Raw genomic sequence first — 20771 nt, forward strand, 5'->3', positions numbered from 1 at the left:
TTATTAATATATTATTAGAGGACTGGTGTTATTAATATATTATTAGAGGACTGGTGTTATTAATATATTATTAGAGGACTGGTGTTATTAATATATTATTAGAGGACTGGTGTTATTAATATATTATTACAGAGGACTGGTGTTATTAATATATTATTACAGAGGACTGGTGTTATTAATATATAATTACAGAGGACTGGTGTTATTAATATATAATTACAGAGGACTGGTGTTATTAATATATAATTACAGAGGACTGGTGTTATTAATACATTATTTACATTTACATTTAACATTTAAGTCATTTAGCAGACGCTCTTATCCAGAGCGACTTACAAATTGGTGCATTCACCTTATGACATCCAGTGGGACAGTCACTTAACAATAGTGCATCTAAAGCTTAGGGGGGGTGGGGTGAGAGGGATTACTTAACCTATCCTAGGTATTCCTTAAAGAGGTGGGGTTTCAGGTGTCTCCGGAAGGTGGTGATTGACTCCGCTGTCCTGGCGTCGTGAGGGAGTTTGTTCCACCATTGGGGGCCAGGGCAGCGAACAGTTTTGACTGGGCTGAGCGGGAGCTGTACTTCCTCAGTGGTAGGGAGGCGAGCAGGCCAGAGGTGGATGAACGCAGTGCCCTTGTTTGGGTGTAGGGCCTGATCAGAGCCTGGAGGTACTGAGGTGCCGTTCCCCTCACAGCTCCGTAGGCAAGCACCATGGTCTTGTAGCGGATGCGAGCTTCAACTGGAAGCCAGTGGAGAGAACGGAGGAGCGGGGTGACGTGAGAGAACTTGGGAAGGTTGAACACCAGACGGGCTGCGGCGTTCTGGATGAGTTGAAGGGGTTTAATGGCACAGGCAGGGAGCCCAGCCAACAGCGAGTTGCAGTAATCCAGACGGGAGATGACAAGTGCCTGGATTAGGACCTGCGCCGCTTCCTGTGTGAGGCAGGGTCGTACTCTGCGGATGTTGTAGAGCATGAACCTACAGGAACGGGCCACCGCCTTGATGTTAGTTGAGAACGACAGGGTGTTGTCAGGATCACGCCAAGGTTCTTGGCGCTCTGGGAGGAGGACACAATGGAGTTGTCAACCGTGATGGCGAGATCATGGAACGGGCAGTCCTTCCCGGGAGGAAGAGCAGCTCCGTCTTGCCGAGGTTCAGCTTGAGGTGGTGATCCGTCATCCACACTGATATGTCTGCCAGACATGCAGAGATGCGGTCGCCACCTGGTCATCAGAAGGGGGAAAGGAGAAGATTAATTGTGTGTCGTCTGCATAGCAATGATAAGAGAGACCATGTGAGGTTATGACAGAGCCAAGTGACTTGGTGTATAGCGAGAATAGGAGAGGGCCAAGAACAGAGCCCTGGGGGACACCAGTGGTGAGCGCGTGGTGAGGAGACAGATTCTCGCCACGCCACCTGGTAGGAGCGACCTGTCAGGTAGGACGCAATCCAAGCGTGGGCCGCGCCGGAGATGCCCAACTCGGAGAGGGTGGAGAGGAGGATCTGATGGTTCACAGTATCGAAGGCAGCCGATAGATCTAGAAGGATGAGAGCAGAGGAGAGAGAGTTAGCTTTAGCAGTGCGGAGCGCCTCCGTGATACAGAGGAGAGCAGTCTCAGTTGAATGACTAGTCTTGAAACCTGACTGATTTGGATCAAGAAGGTCATTCAGAGAGAGATAGCGGGAGAGCTGGCCAAGGACGGCACGTTCAAGAGTTTTGGAGAGAAAAGAAAGAAGGGATACTGGTCTGTAATTGTTGACATCGGAGGGATCGAGTGTAGGTTTTTTCAGAAGGGGTGCAACTCTCGCTCTCTTGAAGACGGAAGGGACGTAGCCAACGGTCAGGGATGAGTTGATGAGCGAGGTGAGGTAAGGGAGAAGGTCTCCGGAAATGGTCTGGAGAAGAGAGGAGGGGATAGGGTCAAGCGGGCAGGTTGTTGGGCGGCCGGCCGTCACAAGACGCGAGATTTCATCTGGAGAGAGAGGGGAGAAAGAGGTCAGAGCACAGGGTAGGGCAGTGTGAGCAGAACCAGCGGTGTCGTTTGACTTAGCAAACGAGGATCGGATGTCGTCGACCTTCTTTTCAAAATGGTTGACGAAGTCATCTGCAGAGGGAGGAGGAGGGGGGAGGGGGCGGAGGATTCAGGAGGGAGGAGAAGGTGGCAAAGAGCTTCCTAGGGTTAGAGGCAGATGCTTGGAATTTAGCGTGGTAGAAAGTGGCTTTAGCAGCAGAGACAGAGGAGGAAAATGTAGAGAGGAGGGAGTGAAAGGATGCCAGGTCCGCAGGGAGGCGAGTTTTCCTCCATTTCCGCTCGGCTGCCCGGAGCCCTGTTCTGTGAGCTCGCAATGAGTCATCGAGCCACGGAGCGGGAGGGGAGGACCGAGCCGGCCTGGAGGATAGGGGACATAGAGTCAAGGGATGCAGAGAGGGAGGAGAGGAGGGTTGAGGAGGCAGAATCAGGAGATAGGTGGGAGAAGGTTTGAGCGGAGGGAAGAGATGATAGGATGGAAGAGGAGAGAGTAGCGGGGGGAGAGAGAGCGAAGGTTGGGACGGCGCGATACCATCCGAGTAGGGGCAGTGTGGGAGGTGTTGGATGAGAGCGAGAGGGAAAAGGATACAAGGCAGTGGTCGGAGACTTGGAGGGGAGTTGCAATGAGGTTAGTGGAAGAACAGCATCTAGTAAAGATGAGGTCGAGCGTATTGCCTGCCTTGTGAGTAGGGGGGAAGGTGAGAGGGTGAGGTCAAAAGAGGAGAGGAGTGGAAAGAAGGAGGCAGAGAGGAAAGAGTCAAAGGTAGACGTGGGGAGGTTAAAGTCGCCCAGAACTGTGAGAGGTGAGCCGTCCTCAGGAAAGGAGCTTATCAAGGCATCAAGCTCATTGATGAACTCTCCGAGGGAACCTGGAGGGCGATAAATGATAAGGATGTTAAGCTTGAAAGGGCTAGTAACTGTGACAGCATGGAATTCAAAGGAGGCGATAGACAGATGGGTAAGGGGAGAAAGAGAGAATGACCACTTGGGAGAGATGAGGATCCCGGTGCCACCACCCCGCTGACCAGACGCTCTCGGGGTGTGCGAGAACACGTGGGCGGACGAAGAGAGAGCAGTAGGAGTAGCAGTGTTGTCTGTGGTGATCCATGTTTCCGTCAGTGCCAAGAAGTCGAGGGACTGGAGGGAGGCATAGGCTGAGATGAACTCTGCCTTGTTGACCGCAGATTGGCAGTTCCAGAGGCTACCGGAGACCTGGAACTCCACGTGGGTCGTGCGCGCTGGGACCACCAGAGTAGGGTGGCGCGGCCACGCGGTGAGGAGCGTTTGTATGGTCTGTGCAGAGAGGAGAGAACAGGGATAAACAGACACATAGTTGACAGGCTACAGAAGAGGCTACGCTAATGCAAAGGAGATTGGAATGACAAGTGGACTACACGTCTCGAATGTTCAGAAAGTTAAGCTACGTAGCAAGAATCTTATTGACTAAAATGATTAAAATGATACAGTACTGCTGAAGTAGGCCAGCTGGCAGTGGGTGCGTTGTTGACACTACACTAATCAAGTCGTTCCGTTGAGTGTAATAGTTTCTGCAGTGTTGCTATTCGGGGGCTAGCAGGCTAGCTAGCAGTGTTGTTTACGTTACGTTGCGTTAAAAGAACGACAATAGATGGCTAGCGAACCTAGAAAATCGCTCTAGACTACACAATTATCTTTGATACAAAGACGGCTATGTAGCTAGCTAAGTAGCTAGCTACGATCAAACAAATCAAACCGTTGTACTGTAATGAAATGAAGTGAAAATGTGATACAACCTGTGAATGCGACCGGGTAGTTGAGTTCTATACAGAAGACGTTGGCTAGCGTTGGCTAGCTAGCAGAGTCACCTACGTTAAGGACGACAAATAGCTGGCTAGCTAACCTCGGTAAATTAAGATAATCACTCTAAGACTACACACTCTAAACCTAAACAACACAATTATCTTGGATACGATGATACGAAGACAGCAAAGACAGCTATGTAGCTAGCTAACACTAAACTAATCAAGTCGTTCAGTTGAGTGTAATAGTTTTCCCAGTGCAGCTAATCAGTGGACGTTAGCTAGCTGGCTAGTGAAGACTACGTTAGGACGGCGAAATACGATAATTACGCAATTATCTTTGATACAAAGACTGCTATGTAGCTAGCTGAGAAGAAATTGCTAGGATAAGACAAATCAAACCGTTGTGATATAATGAAATATAATGAAAAAGTTATACTACCCGTTGGAGCGACGTGCAGATGCGACCACTCGCTCCAACCGGAACCGGAATTAGAGGACTGGTGTTATTAATATATTATTAGAGGACTGGTGTTATTAATATATTATTAGAGGACTGGTGTTATTAATATATTATTAGAGGACTGGTGTTATTAATATATTATTACAGAGGAGGTTACTATATTATTGTTATTAATATATTATTAGAGGACTGGTGTTATTAATATATTATTAGAGGACTGGTGTTATTAATATATTATTAGAGGACTGGTGTTATTAATATATTATTACAGAGGACTGGTGTTATTAATATATTATTACAGAGGACTGGTGTTATTAATATATTATTACAGAGGACTGGTGTTATTAATATATTATTGGTGTTATTAATATATTATTACAGAGGACTGGTGTTATTAATATATTATTACAGAGGACTGGTGTTATTAATATATTATTACAGAGGACTGGTGTTATTAATATATTATTACAGAGGACTGGTGTTATTAATATATTATTACAGAGGACTGGTGTTATTAATATATTATTACAGAGGACTGGTGTTATTAATATATTATTACAGAGGACTGGTGTTATTAATATATTATTACAGAGGACTGGTGTTATTACAGAACTGGTGTTATTAATTATTACAGAGGACTGGTGTTATTAATATATTATTACTGGTGTTATTAATATATTATTAGAGGACTGGTGTTATTAATATATTATTAGAGGACTGGTGTTATTAATATATTATTAGAGGACTGGTGTTATTAATATATTATTAGAGGACTGGTTATTGTTATTAATATATTATTAGAGGACTGGTGTTATTAATATATTATTACAGAGGACTGGTGTTATTAATATATTATTACAGAGGACTGGTGTTATTAATATATTATTACAGAGGACTGGTGTTATTATATATTATTGTTATTAATATATTATTACAGAGGACTGGTGTTATTAATATATTAGAGGACTGGTGTTATTAATATATTATTAGAGGACTGGTGTTATTAATATATTATTACAGAGGACTGGTGTTATTAATATATTATTACAGAGGACTGGTGTTATTAATATTTTATTACAGGTCCAGTACAGAGGACTGCCTGGTGTTAATATGCTATGGTCTATATGACCTGTTGAGGGGGGTTCTGCTACTACTACCAGACCTGATGCTGCACGAGGTGATGGATAAGCTGGTCCAACCTGAAGCTCTTATCGTCCTCGTCAACCACTCCTCTCCCCTTATACAGCAGGGGGTTATGAAGGTTAGTGGTCTTGTATGCACACACACACATACTGAGGAAGGTGCAGGCCAACACATTTCCACTATGTGTAATGTTGCCTGTTAACAGTTGTCCCAGCTCCTAGACACCTACCTCAGCCAAGCCTTCAACAGGGATCTCATATTCCTTTACACCTAATGCTGCTGTGTCTCACTCCTTGTCCTGTAGCTCCTGGATGCCAGTATGTTATCTCCTCTCTCCAGCTCCTGGATACCAGTATGTTATCTCGTCTCTCTATTTCCTGGATACCAGTATGTTATCTCCTCTTCAGCTCATGGATACCAGTATGTTATCTCCTCTCTCTATCTCCTGAATGCCAGTATGTTATCTCCTCTCTCTATCTCCTGAATGCCAGTATGTTATCTCCTCTCTCTATCTCCTGGATACCAGTATGTTATCTCCTCTCTCTATTTCTCGATACCAGTATGTTATCTCCTCTCTTCAGCTCCTGGATACCAGTATGTTATCTCCTCTCTCTATCTCCTGAATACCAGTATGTTATCTCCTCTCTCCAGCTCCTGAATACCAGTATCTCCTTTCTCTATCTCCTGGATACCAGTATGTTATCTCCTCTCTCTATCTCCTGGATACCAGTATGTTATCTCCTCTCTCTATCTCCTGGATACCAGTATGTTATCTCCTCTCTCTATTTCCTCGATACCAGTATGTTATCTCCTCTCTTCAGTTATCTCCTCTCTTCAGCTCCTGGATACCAGTATGTTATCTCCTCTCTCTATCTCCTGAATACCAGTATGTTATCTCTCTCTCTATCTCCTGGATACCAGTATGTTATCTCCTCTCTCTATTTCCTCGATACCAGTATGTTATCTCCTCTCTTCAGCTCCTGGATACCAGTATGTTATCTCCTCTCTCTATCTCCTGAATGCCAGTATGTTATCTCCTCTCTTCAGCTCCTGGATACCAGTATGTTATCTCCTCTCTCTATCTCCTGAATGCCAGTATGTTATCTCTTCTCTCTATCTCCTGGATACCAGTATGTTATCTCCTCTCTCTATCTCCTGGATACCAGTATGTTATCTCCTCTCTCTATCTCCTGAATACCAGTTATCTCTTCTCTCTATCTCCTGAATACCAGTATGTTATCTCCTCTCTCTATCTCCTGGATACCAGTATGTTAGGTTAGCTCTGACGGCTTACTGTCTCTCCTCTCTCTAGCTCCTGGATGCCTACTTCAGCCGAGCGTTTAAGGAGCAGAAGGAGAAGTTCCTGAAAAACCATGGCTTCAGTCTCTTAGCCAATCAGCTGTACCTGCACCAGGGGACTCAGGGCCTGCTGGAGGTCTTCCTGGAGATGCTGTTTGGACGACCTGTCGGCCTCGAGGAGGAGTACGTACGGGGAGGGGAGAGAACAAGGCCTAGAGGAGGAGATGGGGAGGGGAGAGAGAGCAAGGCCTGGGGGAGGGGAGAGAGAGCAAGGTCTGGAGAAGGAGATGGGAGAGAGCAAGGCCTGGAGGAGGATATGGGGAGGGGAGAGAACAAGGCCTGGGGAGGGGGAGAGAACAAGGCCTGGAGGAGGAGATGGGGAGGGGAGAGAACAAGGCCTGGGGGAGGGGAGAGAACAAGGCCTGGAAGAGGAGATGGGGAGGGGGAGAGAACAAGGCCTGGAGGAGGAGATGGGGAGGGAGAGAACAAGCCCTGGAGGAGGAGATGGGGAGGGGAGAGAACAAGGCCTGGAGGAGGAGATGGGGAGGGGAGAGAGCAAGGCCTGGAGGAGAGGGAACAAGGCCTGGAGGAGGAGATGGGAGAGAACAAGGCCTGGAGGAGGAGATGGGGAGGGGAGAGAACAAGGCCTGGAGGAGGAGATGTGGAGGGAGAGAACAAGGCCTGGAGGAGGAGATGGGGAGGGGAGAGAACAAGGCCTGGAGGAGGAGATGGGGATGGGGAGAGAACAAGGCCTGGAGGAGGAGATGGGAGAGAACAAGGCCTGGAGGAGGAGATGGGGAGGGGAGAGAACAAGGCCTGGAGGAGGAGATGGGGAGGGGAGAGAACAAGGCCTGGAGGAGGGGAGAGAACAAGGCCTGGAGGAGGAGATGGGGAGGGGAGAGAACAAGGCCTGGGGGAGGAGATGGGGAGGGGAGAGAACAAGGCCTGGAGGAGGAGATGGGGAGGGGAGAGAACAAGGCCTGGAGGAGGAGATGGGGAGGGGAGAGAACAAGGCCTGGAGGAGGAGATGGGGAGGGGAGAGAACAAGGCCTGGAGGAGAAGATGGGGAGGGGAGAGAACAAGGCCTGGAGGAGGAGATGGGGAGGGGAGAGAACAAGGCCTGGAAGAGGAGATGAGGAGAGAGCAAGGCCTGGAGGAGGAGATGGGGAGGGGAGAGAACAAGGCCTGGGGGAGGAGATGAGGAGGGGAGAGAATAAGGCCTGGGGAGGAGATGAGGAGGGGAGAGAACAAGGCCTGGGGAGGAGATGAGGAGGGGAGAGAACAAGGCCTGGGGGAGGAGATGGGGAGGGGAGAGAACAAGGCCTGGAGAAGGAGATGGGGAGGGGAGAGAACAAGGCCTGGAGGAGGAGATGGGGAGGGGAGAGAACAAGGCCTGGAGGAGGAGATGAGGAGGGGAGAGAACAAGGCCTGGGGGAGGAGATGAGGAGGGGAGAGAACAAGGCCTGGGGGAGGAGATGAGGAGAGAGCAAGGCCTGGAGGAGGAGATGGGGAGGGGAGAGAACAAGTCCTGGGGGAGGAGAGAGAACAAGGCCTGGAGGAGGAGATGAGGAGAGAGCACAAGGCCTGGATGAGGAGAGAGAACAAGGCCTGGAGGAGGAGATGAGGAGAGAGCAAGGCCTGGAGGAGGAGATGGGGAGGGGAGAGATCAAGGCCTGGGGGAGGAGATGAGGAGGGGAGAGAACAAGGCCTGGGGGAGGAGATGAGGAGGGGAGAGAACAAGGCCTGGGGGAGGAGATGAGGAGGGGAGAGAACAAGGCCTGGAGGAGGAGATGAGGAGGGGAGAGAACAAGGCCTGGGGGAGGAGATGAGGAGGGGAGAGAACAAGGCCTGGGGGAGGAGATGAGGAGGGGAGAGAACAAGGCCTGGAGGAGGAGATGAGGAGGGGAGAGAACAAGGCCTGGTGGAGGAGATGAGGAGGGGAGAGAACAAGGCCTGGAGGAGGAGATGAGGAGGGGAGAGAACAAGGCCTGGAGGAGGAGATGAGGAGGGGAGAGAACAAGGCCTGGGGGAGGAGATGAGGAGGGGAGAGAACAAGGCCTGGAGGAGGAGATGGGGAGGGGAGAGAACAAGGCCTGGGGAGGAGATGAGGAGGGGAGAGAACAAGGCCTGGAGGAGGAGATGAGGAGGGGAGAGAACAAGGCCTGGGGAGGAGATGAGGAGGGGAGAGAACAAGGCCTGGGGGAGGAGATGAGGAGGGGAGAGAACAAGGCCTGGGGGAGGAGATGGGGAGGGGAGAGAACAAGGCCTGGGGGAGGAGATGGATATGAAACAGAAACAATATAATATGGAGATGTCAGTGTTGTGTTTATTGTTGTTGTATTTTCCAGTCTAGACTTGGAGGACATGGAGACCATCAGTCCCTTCAGGAAGCGTTGTATCATCCCAGTGCTGGGCTTAATAGAGAACAGTCTGTGTGAGAACAGTCTGGTCCACAACGTGCTCTGTATGCTACTGCAGCTCGTCAACGCCTGTCCCAAACTGGCTGACATACTGCTGGACCACGGCCTGCTCTACGTCCTCTTCAACACCCTGTCGACACTCAACGGCATGGAGCACGGGTCAGTACACGCACCTTAGCCAAATACATTTCAACTCAGTTTCACAATTCCTGACATTTAATCCTGGTAAAAAAATTCCCTGTTTCAGGTCAGTTAGGATCACCACTTTATTTTAAGAATGTGAAATGTCAGAATAATAGTAGAGAGAATTATTTATTTCAGCTTGTATTTCTTTCATCACATTCCCAGTGGGTCAGAAGTTTTGTTTAACTTGGGTCAAACATTAAATTGTTTAACTTGGGTCAAACATTCCGGGTAGCCTTCCACAAGCTTCCCACAATAAGTTGGGTGAATTTTGGCCCATTCCTCCTGACAGAGCTGGTGTAACTGAGTCGGGTTTGTAGGCCTCCTTGCACACGCTTTTTCAGTTCTACCAACACATTTTCTATAGGATTGAGATCAGGGCTTTGTGATGGCCACTCCAATACCTAGACTTTGTTGTCCTTAAGCCATTTTGCCACAACTTTGGAAGTATGCTTGGGGTCATTGTCCATTTGGAAGACGCATTTGCGACCAAGCTTCAACTTCCTGACTGATGTCTTGAGATGTTGCTTCAATATATCCACATAATTTTCCTGCCTCATGATGCCATATATTTTGTGAAGTGCACCAGTCCCTCCTGCAGCAAAGTACCACCACAACATGATGCTGCCACCACTGTGCTTCACGGTTGGGATGGTGTTCTTTGGGCTTGCAAGCCTCCCCCTTTTTCCTCCAAACATAATGATGGTCTGCACCACACAGATTTATATCTGGTATATAATATATAGATGAATATGTAGCTGCACCACACAGAGATTGTTTCATGGCATCATTTGAAACTAGAACGCATGCACCACTGATGCTTTGCTAAGTAGAACGATGGGAGGGCTGGCCAGGGGTCTCACGCTGCTCTCTGTCTGTCTCAATCAATCTCTCTCCCCAGTATACCTCTGAACGACTACAAACTACTAGTGGTTGATATCCAGCAGCTCTTGGTCGCGGTGACCATCCATTCCTGTTCTTCCTCTGGTGCTCAATACTTCAGGATCATAGAGGACCTAATCACACTGCTGGGCTTCATGGAGACGTCCAAGATGAAACGCACCCAGGGTAAGATCTAGCCTGGTACCTATATTAGAGAGTAGGGTTCTGTGATGAACCCAGGGTAAGATCTAGCCTGGTACCTATATTAGAGAGTAGGGTTCTGTGATGAACCCAGGGTAAGATCTAGCCTGGTACCTATATTAGAGAGTAGGCTACTGTGGTGAGATGAACCCAGGGTAAGATCTAGCCTGGTACCTATATTAGAGAGTAGGGTACTGTGATGAGATTAACCCAGGGTAAGATCTAGCCTGGTACCTATAATAGAGAGTAGGGTACTGTGGTGAGATGAACCCAGGGTAAGATATAGCCTGGTACCTATATTAGAGAGTAGGGTACTGTGGTGAGATGAACCCAGGGTAAGATATAGCCTGGTACCTATATTAGAGAGTAGGGTTCTGTGATGAACCCAGGGTAAGATCTAGCCTGGTGAGATTAGAGAGTAGGGTTCTGTGATGAACCCAGGGTAAGATATAGCCTGGTACCTATATTAGAGAGTAGGGTGTCATGATGCGATGAACCCAGGGTAAGATCTAGCCTGGTACCTATATTAGAGAGTAGAGTACTGTGGTGAGATGAACCCAGGGTAAGATTAGCCTTACCTATAGGAAGTAGGGTTCTGTGATGAACCCAGGGTAAGATCTAGCCTGGTACCTATACAGAGAGGGTTCTGTGATGAACCCAGGGTAAGATCTAGCCTGGTACCTATATTAGAGAGTAGGGTTCTGTGATGAACCCAGGGTAAGATATAGCCTGGTACCTATATTAGAGAGTAGGGTGTCATGATGCGATGAACCCAGGGTAAGATCTAGCCTGGTACCTATATTAGAGAGTAGAGTACTGTGGTGAGATGAACCCAGGGTAAGATATAGCCTGGTACCTATATTAGAGAGTAGGGTTCTGTGATGAACCCAGGGTAAGATCTAGCCTGGTACCTATATTAGAGAGTAGGGTTCTGTGATGAACCCAGGGTAAGATATAGCCTGGTACCTATATTAGAGAGTAGGGTGTCATGTGATGAACCCAGGGTAAGATCTAGCCTGGTACCTATATTAGAGTTACTGTGGTGAGATGAACCCAGGAAGATATAGCCTGGTACCTATATTAGAGAGTAGGGTTCTGTGATGAACCCAGGGTAAGATATAGCCTGGTACCTATATTAGAGAGTAGGGTACTGTGATGAACCCAGGGTAAGATCTAGCCTGGTACCTATATTAGAGAGTAGGGTACTGTGATGAACCCAGGGTAAGATATAGCCTGGTACCTATATTAGAGAGTAGGGTACTGTGATGAGATTAACCCAGGGTAAGATATAGCCTGGTACCTATATTAGAGAGTAGGGTACTGTGATGAGATGAACCCAGGGTAAGATATAGCCTGGTACCTATATTAGAGAGTAGGGTACTGTGGTGAGATGAACCCAGGGTAAGATATAGCCTGGTACCTATATAGCCAACAGAGACAGTGTGGGTAGACTACAGTTCCTTCAGGAAGTATTGGTACGTTCTCTCTAGCCAACAGAGACAGTGTGGGTAGACTACAGTTCCTTTAGGAAGTATTGGTACGTTCTCTCTAGCCAACAGAGACAGTGTGGGTAGGTAGACTACAGTTCCTTCAGGAAGTATTGGTACGTTCTCTCTAGCCAACAGAGACAGTGTGGGTAGGTAGACTACAGTTCCTTCAGGAAGTATTGGTACGTTCTCTCTAGCCAACAGAGACAATGTGGGTAGACTACAGTTCCTTCAGGAAGTATTGGTACGTTCTCTCTAGCCAACAGAGACAGTGTGGGTAGGTAGACTACAGTTCCTTCAGGAAGTATTGGTACGTTCTCTCTAGCCAACAGAGACAGTGTGGGTAGACTACAGTTCCTTCAGGAAGTATTGGTACGTTCTCTCTAGCCAACAGAGACAGTGTAGGTAGACTACAGTTCCTTCAGGAAGTATTGGTACGTTCTCTCTAGCCAACAGAGACAGTGTGGGTAGACTACAGTTCCTTCAGGAAGTATTGGTACGTTCTCTCTAGCCAACAGAGACAGTGTAGGTAGACTACAGTTCCTTCAGGAAGTATTGGTACGTTCTCTCTAGCCAACAGAGACAGTGTGGGTAGGTAGACTACAGTTCCTTCAGGAAGTATTGGTACGTTCTCTCTAGCCAACAGAGACAGTGTGGGTAGGTAGATTACAGTTCCTTCAGGAAGTATTGGTACGTTCTCTCTAGCCAACAGAGACAGTGTGGGTAGGTAGACTACAGCTCCTTCAGGAAGTATTGGTACGTTCTCTCTAGCCAACAGAGACAGTGTGGGTAGACTACAGTTCCTTCAGGAAGTATTGGTACGTTCTCTCTAGCCAACAGAGACAGTGTGGGTAGACTACAGTTCCTTCAGGAAGTATTGGTACGTTCTCTCTAGCCAACAGAGACAGTGTGGGTAGGTAGACTACAGTTCCTTCAGGAAGTATTGGTACGTTCTCTCTAGCCAACAGAGACAGTGTGGGTAGACTACAGTTCCTTCAGGAAGTATTGGTACGTTCTCTCTAGTCAACAGAGACAGTGTGGGCAGGTGTAGTATTCACACCCCTCGACTGATTCCACATTTTGTTTGTTACAGCCTGAATTCAAAATGGATTAAATTGAGTTTTTTTCTCACCCATCTACATACAATATCCCAGAATTGTTGCATATGTATTGAAAATGAAATACAGAAATATCTAATTTACCCCTGAGTCAATAATTTTTATAAGCACTTTTGACAGTGATTACAGCTGTGAGTCTTTCTGAGTAAGGCTCTAAGAGCTGTGAGTCTTTCTGGGTAAGGCTCTAAGAGCTGTGAGTCTTTCTGGGTTAAGGCTCTAAGAGCTGTGAGTCTTTCTGGGTTAAGGCTCTAAGAGCTGTGAGTCTTTCTGGGTAAGGCTCTAAGAGCTGTGAGTCTTTCTGGGTAAGGATCTAAGAGCTGGCTGTGAGTCTTTCTGGGTAAGGATCTAAGAGCTGGCTGTGAGTCTTTCTGGGTAAGGCTCTAAGAGCTGGCTGTGAGTCTTTCTGGGTAAGGCTCTAAGAGCTGGCTGTGAGTCTTTCTGGGTAAGGATCTAAGAGCTGGCTGTGAGTCTTTCTGGGTAAGGATCTAAGAGCTGGCTGTGAGTCTTTCTGGGTAAGGATCTAAGAGCTGGCTGTGAGTCTTTCTGGGTAAGGATCTAAGAGCTGGCTGTGAGTCTTTCTGGGTAAGGATCTAAGAGCTGGCTGTGAGTCTTTCTGGGTAAGGATCTAAGAGCTGGCTGTGAGTCTTTCTGGGTAAGGCGCTAAGAGCTGTGAGTCTTTCTGGGTAAGGCGCTAAGAGCTGTGAGTCTTTCTGGGTAAGGCGCTAAGAGCTGTGAGTCTTTCTGGGTAAGGCTCTAAGAGCTGTGAGTCTTTCTGGGTAAGGATCTAAGAGCTGGCTGTGAGTCTTTCTGGGTAAGGCGCTAAGAGCTGTGAGTCTAAGCGCTAAGAGCTGTGAGTCTTTCTGGGTAAGGCTCTAAGAGCTGGCTGTGAGTCTTTCTGGGTAAGGCTCTAAGAGCTGGCTGTGAGTCTTTCTGGGTAAGGCGCTAAGAGCTGTGAGTCTTTCTGGGTAAGGCGCTAAGAGCTGTGAGTCTTTCTGGGTAAGGCTCTAAGAGCTGGCTGTGAGTCTTTCTGGGTAAGGCTCTAAGAGCTGGCTGTGAGTCTTTCTGGGTAAGGCTCTAAGAGCTGGCTGTGAGTCTTTCTGGGTAAGGCGCTAAGAGCTGGCTGTGAGTCTTTCTGGGTAAGGCGCTAAGAGCTGGCTGTGAGTCTTTCTGGGTAAGGCGCTAAGAGCTGTGAGTCTTTCTGGGTAAGGCTCTAAGAGCTGTGAGTCTTTCTGGGTAAGGCTCAAAGAGCTGTGAGTCTTTCTGGGTAAGGCTCTAAGAGCTTTACACACCTGGATTGTGCAACATTTACACATGATTTAAATTCATTGTCTTGCATTAGGAGGAACCCAGGGCCAAGCGCACCAGCATATGTGTGCGGCCCCCCCAAAGAAATGCCACACCACACCATGACTGACCCACCGCCAAACCGGTCATGCTGGAGGATGTTGCAGGCAGCAGAACGTTCTCCACGGCATCTCCAGACTCTGTCATGTCTGTCACATGTGCTCAGTGTGAACCTGATTTCGTCTGTGAAGGGCACAGGGCGCCAGTGGCAAATTTGCCAATCTTGGTGTTCTCTGGCAAATGCCAAACGTCCTGCACGGTGTTGGGCTGTAAGCACAACCCCCACCTGTGGATGGGCCCTCATACCACCCTCATGGAGTCTGTTTCTGACCGTTTGAGCAGACACATGCACATTTGTGCCCTGCTGGAGGTCATTTTGCAGGGCTCTGGCAGTGCTCCGCCTGCTCCTCCTTGCACAAAGGCGGGGGTAGTGGTCCTGCTGCTGGGTTGTTGCCCTCCTACGGCCTCCTCCACGTCTCCTGATGTACTGGCCTGTCTCCTGGTAGCGCCTCCATGCTCTGGACACTACGCTGACAGACACAGCAAACCTCTCCCATTGATGTGCCATCCTGGATGAGCTGCACTACCTGAGCCACTTGTGTGGGTTGTAGACTCCATCTCATGCTACCACTAGAGTGAAGGCACCGCCAGCATTCAAAAGTGACCAAAACATCAGCCAGGAAGCATAGGAACTGAGAAGTGGTCTGTGGTCACCACCTGCAGAACCACTCCTTTATTGGGGGTGTCTTGCTAATTGCCTATAATTTCCACCGGTTGTCTATTCAATTTGCACAACAGCATGTGAAATGTATTGTCAATCAGTGTTGCTTCCTAAGTGGACAGTTTGATTTCACAGAAGTGTGATTGACTTGGAGTTACATTGTGTTGTTTAAGTGTTCCCTTTATTTTTTTGAGCAGTGTATTATATATGGTAGGTATAGTATAGCCCGGTAGAGTGTTTTTATATATATTATAGGGTAGGTATAGTATAGCCTGGTAGAGTGTTTTTATATATATTATAGGGTAAGTATAGTATAGCCTGGTAGAGTATATATATATTATAGGGTAAGTATAGTATAGCCTGGTAGAGTGTTTTTATATATATTATAGGGTAGGTATAGTATAGCCTGGTAGAGTGTTTTTATATATATTATAGGGTAAGTATAGTATAGCCTGGTAGAGTATATATATATTATAGGGTAAGTATAGTATAGCCTGGTAGAGTGTATATATATATATATATTATAGGGTAAGTATAGTATAGCCTGGTAGTGTATATATATATTATAGGGTAAGTATAGTATAGCCTGGTAATATATATATATATTATAGGGTAAGTATAGTATAGCCTGGTAGAGTATATATATATTATAGGGTAAGTATAGTATAGCCTGGTAGAGTATATATATATTATAGGGTAAGTATAGTATAGCCTGGAAAAGCATTCCTCATGAAGCTGATATGTTATTTCATAGTTTTGATGTCTTCACTGTTATTCTACCCTTGAATGATTCTTTTGACTGGTACTGAATCTACTCGTTCTCTCAGACCAAAGGTCTGTCTAAACTACTAACACACAGCTCAGACACCCACCAGAGGTCTGTCTAAACTACTAACACACAGCTCAGACACCCACCAGAGGTCTGTCTAAACTACTAACACACAGCTCAGACACCCACCAGAGGTCTGTTTAAACTACTAACACACAGCTCAGACACCCACCAGAGGTCTGTCTAAACTACTAACACACAGCTCAGACACCCACCAGAGGTCTGTTTAAACTACTAACACACAGCTCAGACACCCACCAGAGGTCTGTCTAAACTACTAACACACAGCTCAGACACCCACCAGAGGTCTGTTTAAACTACTAACACACAGCTCAGACACCCACCAGAGGTCTGTTTAAACTACTAACACACAGCTCAGACACCCACCAGAGGTCTGTTTAAACTACTAACACACAGCTCAGACACCCACCAGAGGTCTGTTTAAACTACTAACACACAGCTCAGACACCCACCAGAGGTCTGTCTAAACTACTAACACACAGCTCAGACACCCACCAGAGGTCTGTCTGTTTAAACTACTAACACACAGCTCAGACACCCACCAGAGGTCTGTTTAAACTACTAACACACAGCTCAGACACCCACCAGAGGTCTGTTTAAACTACTAACACACAGCTACTCGTCTCTCTCCTTCTGTAGAGATGGCGGTGGCCCTGCAGTTCCGCGTCCTCCAATCAGCTATTGAGTTCATAAAGACGACAGCTAATCAGGACCCTCAGAAGCTGAGCAGCTCTGTCAACGTGCCCACCTCTTCTCACCATGCCATCTACCAGAAACGCAAGAGCATCGCAGGTGAGAGGATGTCCCATGTTTAGTTAGTTAGTTAGTGCCAAGACCATCACAGGTGAGAGGATATCCCATGGTTGGTTGGTTAGTTAGTTAGTGCCAAGGCAATCACAGGTGAGAGGATATCCCATGGTTGGTTGGTTAGTTAGTGCCAAGGCAATCACAGGTGAGAGGATATCCCATGGTTGGTTGGTTAGTTAGTGCCAATAGCATAGGACTGTGTTGCTCAGGGTCTAGAAGAAGAATACTACTTGATTGTTACTTTACAGTTGACAGATCTAAGGGAAATGAGAGCTCTATCTGTTGGAGTTGTCATGGTTATTTACATGTTAATGGCACCATGCAAACTACTGTTTCCGATGTAGACGTCAGTGTAACTGCTTTGTAGTATACGAGATGTTTAGTGAAATACACTGACCAAAACTATAAACGCAACATGTAAAGTGTTGGTCTCATGTTTCATGAGTTGAAATAAAAGATCCCAGAAATGTTCCATATGTACAAAAAGCTTGTTTCTATAAAATGTTTTGGGCACAAATGTGTTTACATCCCTGATAGTGAACATTTCTCCTTCGCCAAGATAATCCGTCCACCTGCCAGGTGTGGCATATCAAGAAGCTGATTAAAAACCATTATCACTACACAGGTGCACCTTGTGCTGTGGACAATAAAAGGCCACTCTAAAATGTGCAGCTTTGTCACACAACTCGATGTCTCTGGTCGAGGGAGCGTGCAATTGGCATGCTGACAGCAGGAATGTACACCAGAGCTGTTGCCAGATAATTTAATGCTCATTTCTCTACAATAAGCTGCCTCCAATGTCGTTTTAGAGAACTTGGCAATACGTTCAAGCTACTGACAACAGACAGAAGTGCATTTTATCGATGGTTTGAATGCACAGGGATACCGTGAAGAGATCCTGAGGTCCGTTGTCGAGCCATTCATCCGCCGCCATCACCTCATGTTTCAGCATGATAATACACGACCCCATGTCGTAAGGATCTGTACACAATTCCTGGAAGCTGAAAATGTCCCAGTTCTTCCAGGTGGTGGTCACACCAGATACTGACTGGTTTTCTGATCCACACCCCTGCAAAGATTAGGACATAAATAATTTATTTCCATTGACTGATTTCCTTATATGTACTGTAACTCCGTAAAGTATTTGGTTGCGTATATATTTATGTTCGGTGTAGATATTATGACCAGTCTGAGATGTTTAGTGAAATGGTTTCAGTAGAAGTCGTGTTCGGTGTAGATATTATGACCAGTCTGAGATGTTTAGTGAAATGGTTTCAGTAGAAGTCGTGTTCGGTGTAGATATTATGACCAGTCTGAGATGTTTAGTGAAATGGTTTCAGTAGAAGTCTGATGTTTAGTGAAATGGTTCAGTAGGTGTAGATATTATGACCAGTCTGAGATGTTTAGTGAAATGGTTTCAGTAGAAGTCGTGTTCGGTGTAGATATTATGACCAGTCTGAGATGTTTAGTGAAATGGTTTCAGTAGAAGTCGTGTTCGGTGTAGATATTATGACCAGTCTGAGATGTTTAGTGAAATGGTTTCAGTAGAAGAAGTTGGTTTCGGTTTAGAGATATTATGACCAGTCTGAGATGTTTAGTGAAATGGTTTCAGTAGAAGTCGTCAGGTTTTCTTTGCTTGGTGTAGTTATCCTTAAGCCATTTTACTTTGGAAGTATGCTTTATGACCAGTCTGAGATGTTTAGTGAAATGGTTTCAGTAGAAGTCGTGTTCGGTGTAGATATTATGACCAGTCTGAGATGTTTAGTGAAATGGTTTCAGTAGAAGTCTTTGCTGTTGTTCTGGGATTGATTTGTGTAGGTATTATGACCAGTCTGAGATGTTTAGTGAAATGGTTTCAGTAGAAGTCGTGTTCAGGTGTAGATATTATGACCAGTCTGAGATGTTTAGTGAAATGGTTTCAGTAGAAGTCGTGTTCGGTGTAGGTATTATGACCAGTCTGAGATGTCAAGTTTTAATGACTCCAACCTGTAAACTTACGACTTCAACTGTATGACCAGTTTGAGATGTTTAGTAAAATGGTTATGACCGGACTGAATGTTATCGTGACCAGTCAGATGTCATCGTTTTAATGACCAAGTTTTAATGTCTGAGATGTCATCAAGTTTTAATGACCGGTCTGACTCCAACCTAAGTGGATGTAAACTAGATTTTTTACCTGAGATTTTGTCTGTATGTCTGGACGATGTCATCGTGACTAAGTGGATGTAAACGTTTTAATGTCATCTAAGTGGATGTCGTTTTAATGACCGGTCTGACTCCAACCTGAGATGTCATGTCGTGACGGTCGATGTCTGAGATGTCATCGTGACCGGTCTGAGATGTCATCGTGACCGGTCTGAGATGTCATCGTGACCGGTCTGAGATGTCATCGTGACCGGTCTGAGATGTCATCGTGACCGGTCTGAGATGTCATCGTGACCGGTCTGAGATGTCATCGTGAAAACGTTATTATGACTAGATGCCATCCCCCTCCCCATTCAGCTGAAAAGGTGGCGCAGGGAATTCAAAAATATTCTTTAGAAATATTTAACTTTCACACATTAACATTAATCTTCAGGATGTTATTATCATATATATCCAATAACGTTCCAACCGGACCATATGTTTTCAGCTGGAGCCAAATGGAACAGCGGTGGCACCCACAGGAAAATGGCATTCTGTCGGGACAGTGACTATTTCCCCTCCCATTCGGTCAAAGTTCACAGCAAAAGCTCCATTCCACTTTCTACTGAATGAGGACATCTAGTGGAAGAAGTAGGAAGTGCTACCAGATCCATATCTTGTTGGGAAAGGAGGGGGCGATGACGTCAAAGTTGACCCACAATTTCACTTCTTGTTTAGAAGATTACCTGCCCTATGAGTTCTGTTATACTCAGACATCATTCAAACAGTTTTAGAAACTTCAGTGTTTTCTATCCAATAGAATAATAATATGCATATATTAGCCATCTAGGACAGAGTAGGATGCAGTTCACTATGGGCACGCAATTCATCCAAAGTGAAAATACTGCCCCCTATCCTCAAGTTTTAATCGCCCAGTTTTAATTTATTCTAATAATGACAATTACAACAATACTGAATGAACACTTATTTTAACTTAATATAATACATCAATAAAATCAATTTAGCCTCAAATACATAATGCAAAAATAAAGTAATATATAAATATATATATAATATATGCCATTTAGCAGACGCTTTTATCCAAAGCGACTTACAGTCATGTGTGCATACATTCTACGTATGGGTGGTCCCGGGGATCGAACCCACTACCCTGGCGTTACAAGCACCATGCTCTACCAACTGAGCTACAGAAGGACCAAAGTGTTGGAGAAGAAAATAAAAGTGCAATATGTGCCATGTCAGAAAGCTAACGTTTCAGTTCCTTGCTCAGAACATTACAACATATGAAAGCTGGTGGTTCCTTTTAACATGAGACTTCAATATTCCAAGGTAAGAGGTTTTAGGTTGTAGTTAATATAGTATTTATAGGACTATTTCATATACCTTTGACTATTGGATGTTCTTATAGGCACTTTAGTATTGCCAGTGTAACAGTATAGCTTCCGTCCCTCTCCTGGCTCCTCCCTGGGCTCGAACCAGCAACACAACGACAACAGCCACACTCGAAGCAGAGTTGCGCATCGCTCCACAAAAGCCGCGGCCCTTGCAGAGCAAGGGGAACAACCACTCCAAGTCTCAGAGCGAGTGACGTTTGAAATGCTATTAGCGTGCGCTAACTAGCCAGCCATTTCACATCGGTTACACCATCCTCATCTCAGGAGTTGATAGGCTTGAAGTCATAAACAGTGCAATGCTTGAAGCACAACGAAGAGCTGCTGACAAAACGCACGAAAGTGCTGTTTGAATGAATGCTTACGGGCCTGCTGCTGCTCAGTCAAACTGCTCTATCAAATCATAGACTTAGTTATAACAAAACACACAGAAATACGAGCCTTTGGTCATTAATATGGTCGAATACGGAATCGTTCCGTATTTTATAGAACGGGTGGCATCCATAAG

At 46.2% G+C, this 20771-nt stretch overlaps 1 protein-coding gene across 1 annotated transcript in view; it reads left to right on the forward strand.

The window, feature by feature from the left end:
• The window catches only part of lyst (lysosomal trafficking regulator), a 245382-nt gene that overhangs the window by 154006 nt on the left and 70605 nt on the right, over nucleotides 1–20771 (forward strand). The window contains 5 exon segments of the mRNA XM_046368397.1: nucleotides 5353–5533; nucleotides 6728–6897; nucleotides 9063–9293; nucleotides 10219–10385; nucleotides 16560–16712. Of these exon segments, the coding sequence (XP_046224353.1) occupies nucleotides 5353–5533; nucleotides 6728–6897; nucleotides 9063–9293; nucleotides 10219–10385; nucleotides 16560–16712 (902 nt within the window).

This window comes from Oncorhynchus gorbuscha, linkage group LG11 (assembly GCF_021184085.1).
Source record: "Oncorhynchus gorbuscha isolate QuinsamMale2020 ecotype Even-year linkage group LG11, OgorEven_v1.0, whole genome shotgun sequence".
Classification (NCBI taxonomy): domain Eukaryota; kingdom Metazoa; phylum Chordata; class Actinopteri; order Salmoniformes; family Salmonidae; genus Oncorhynchus; species Oncorhynchus gorbuscha.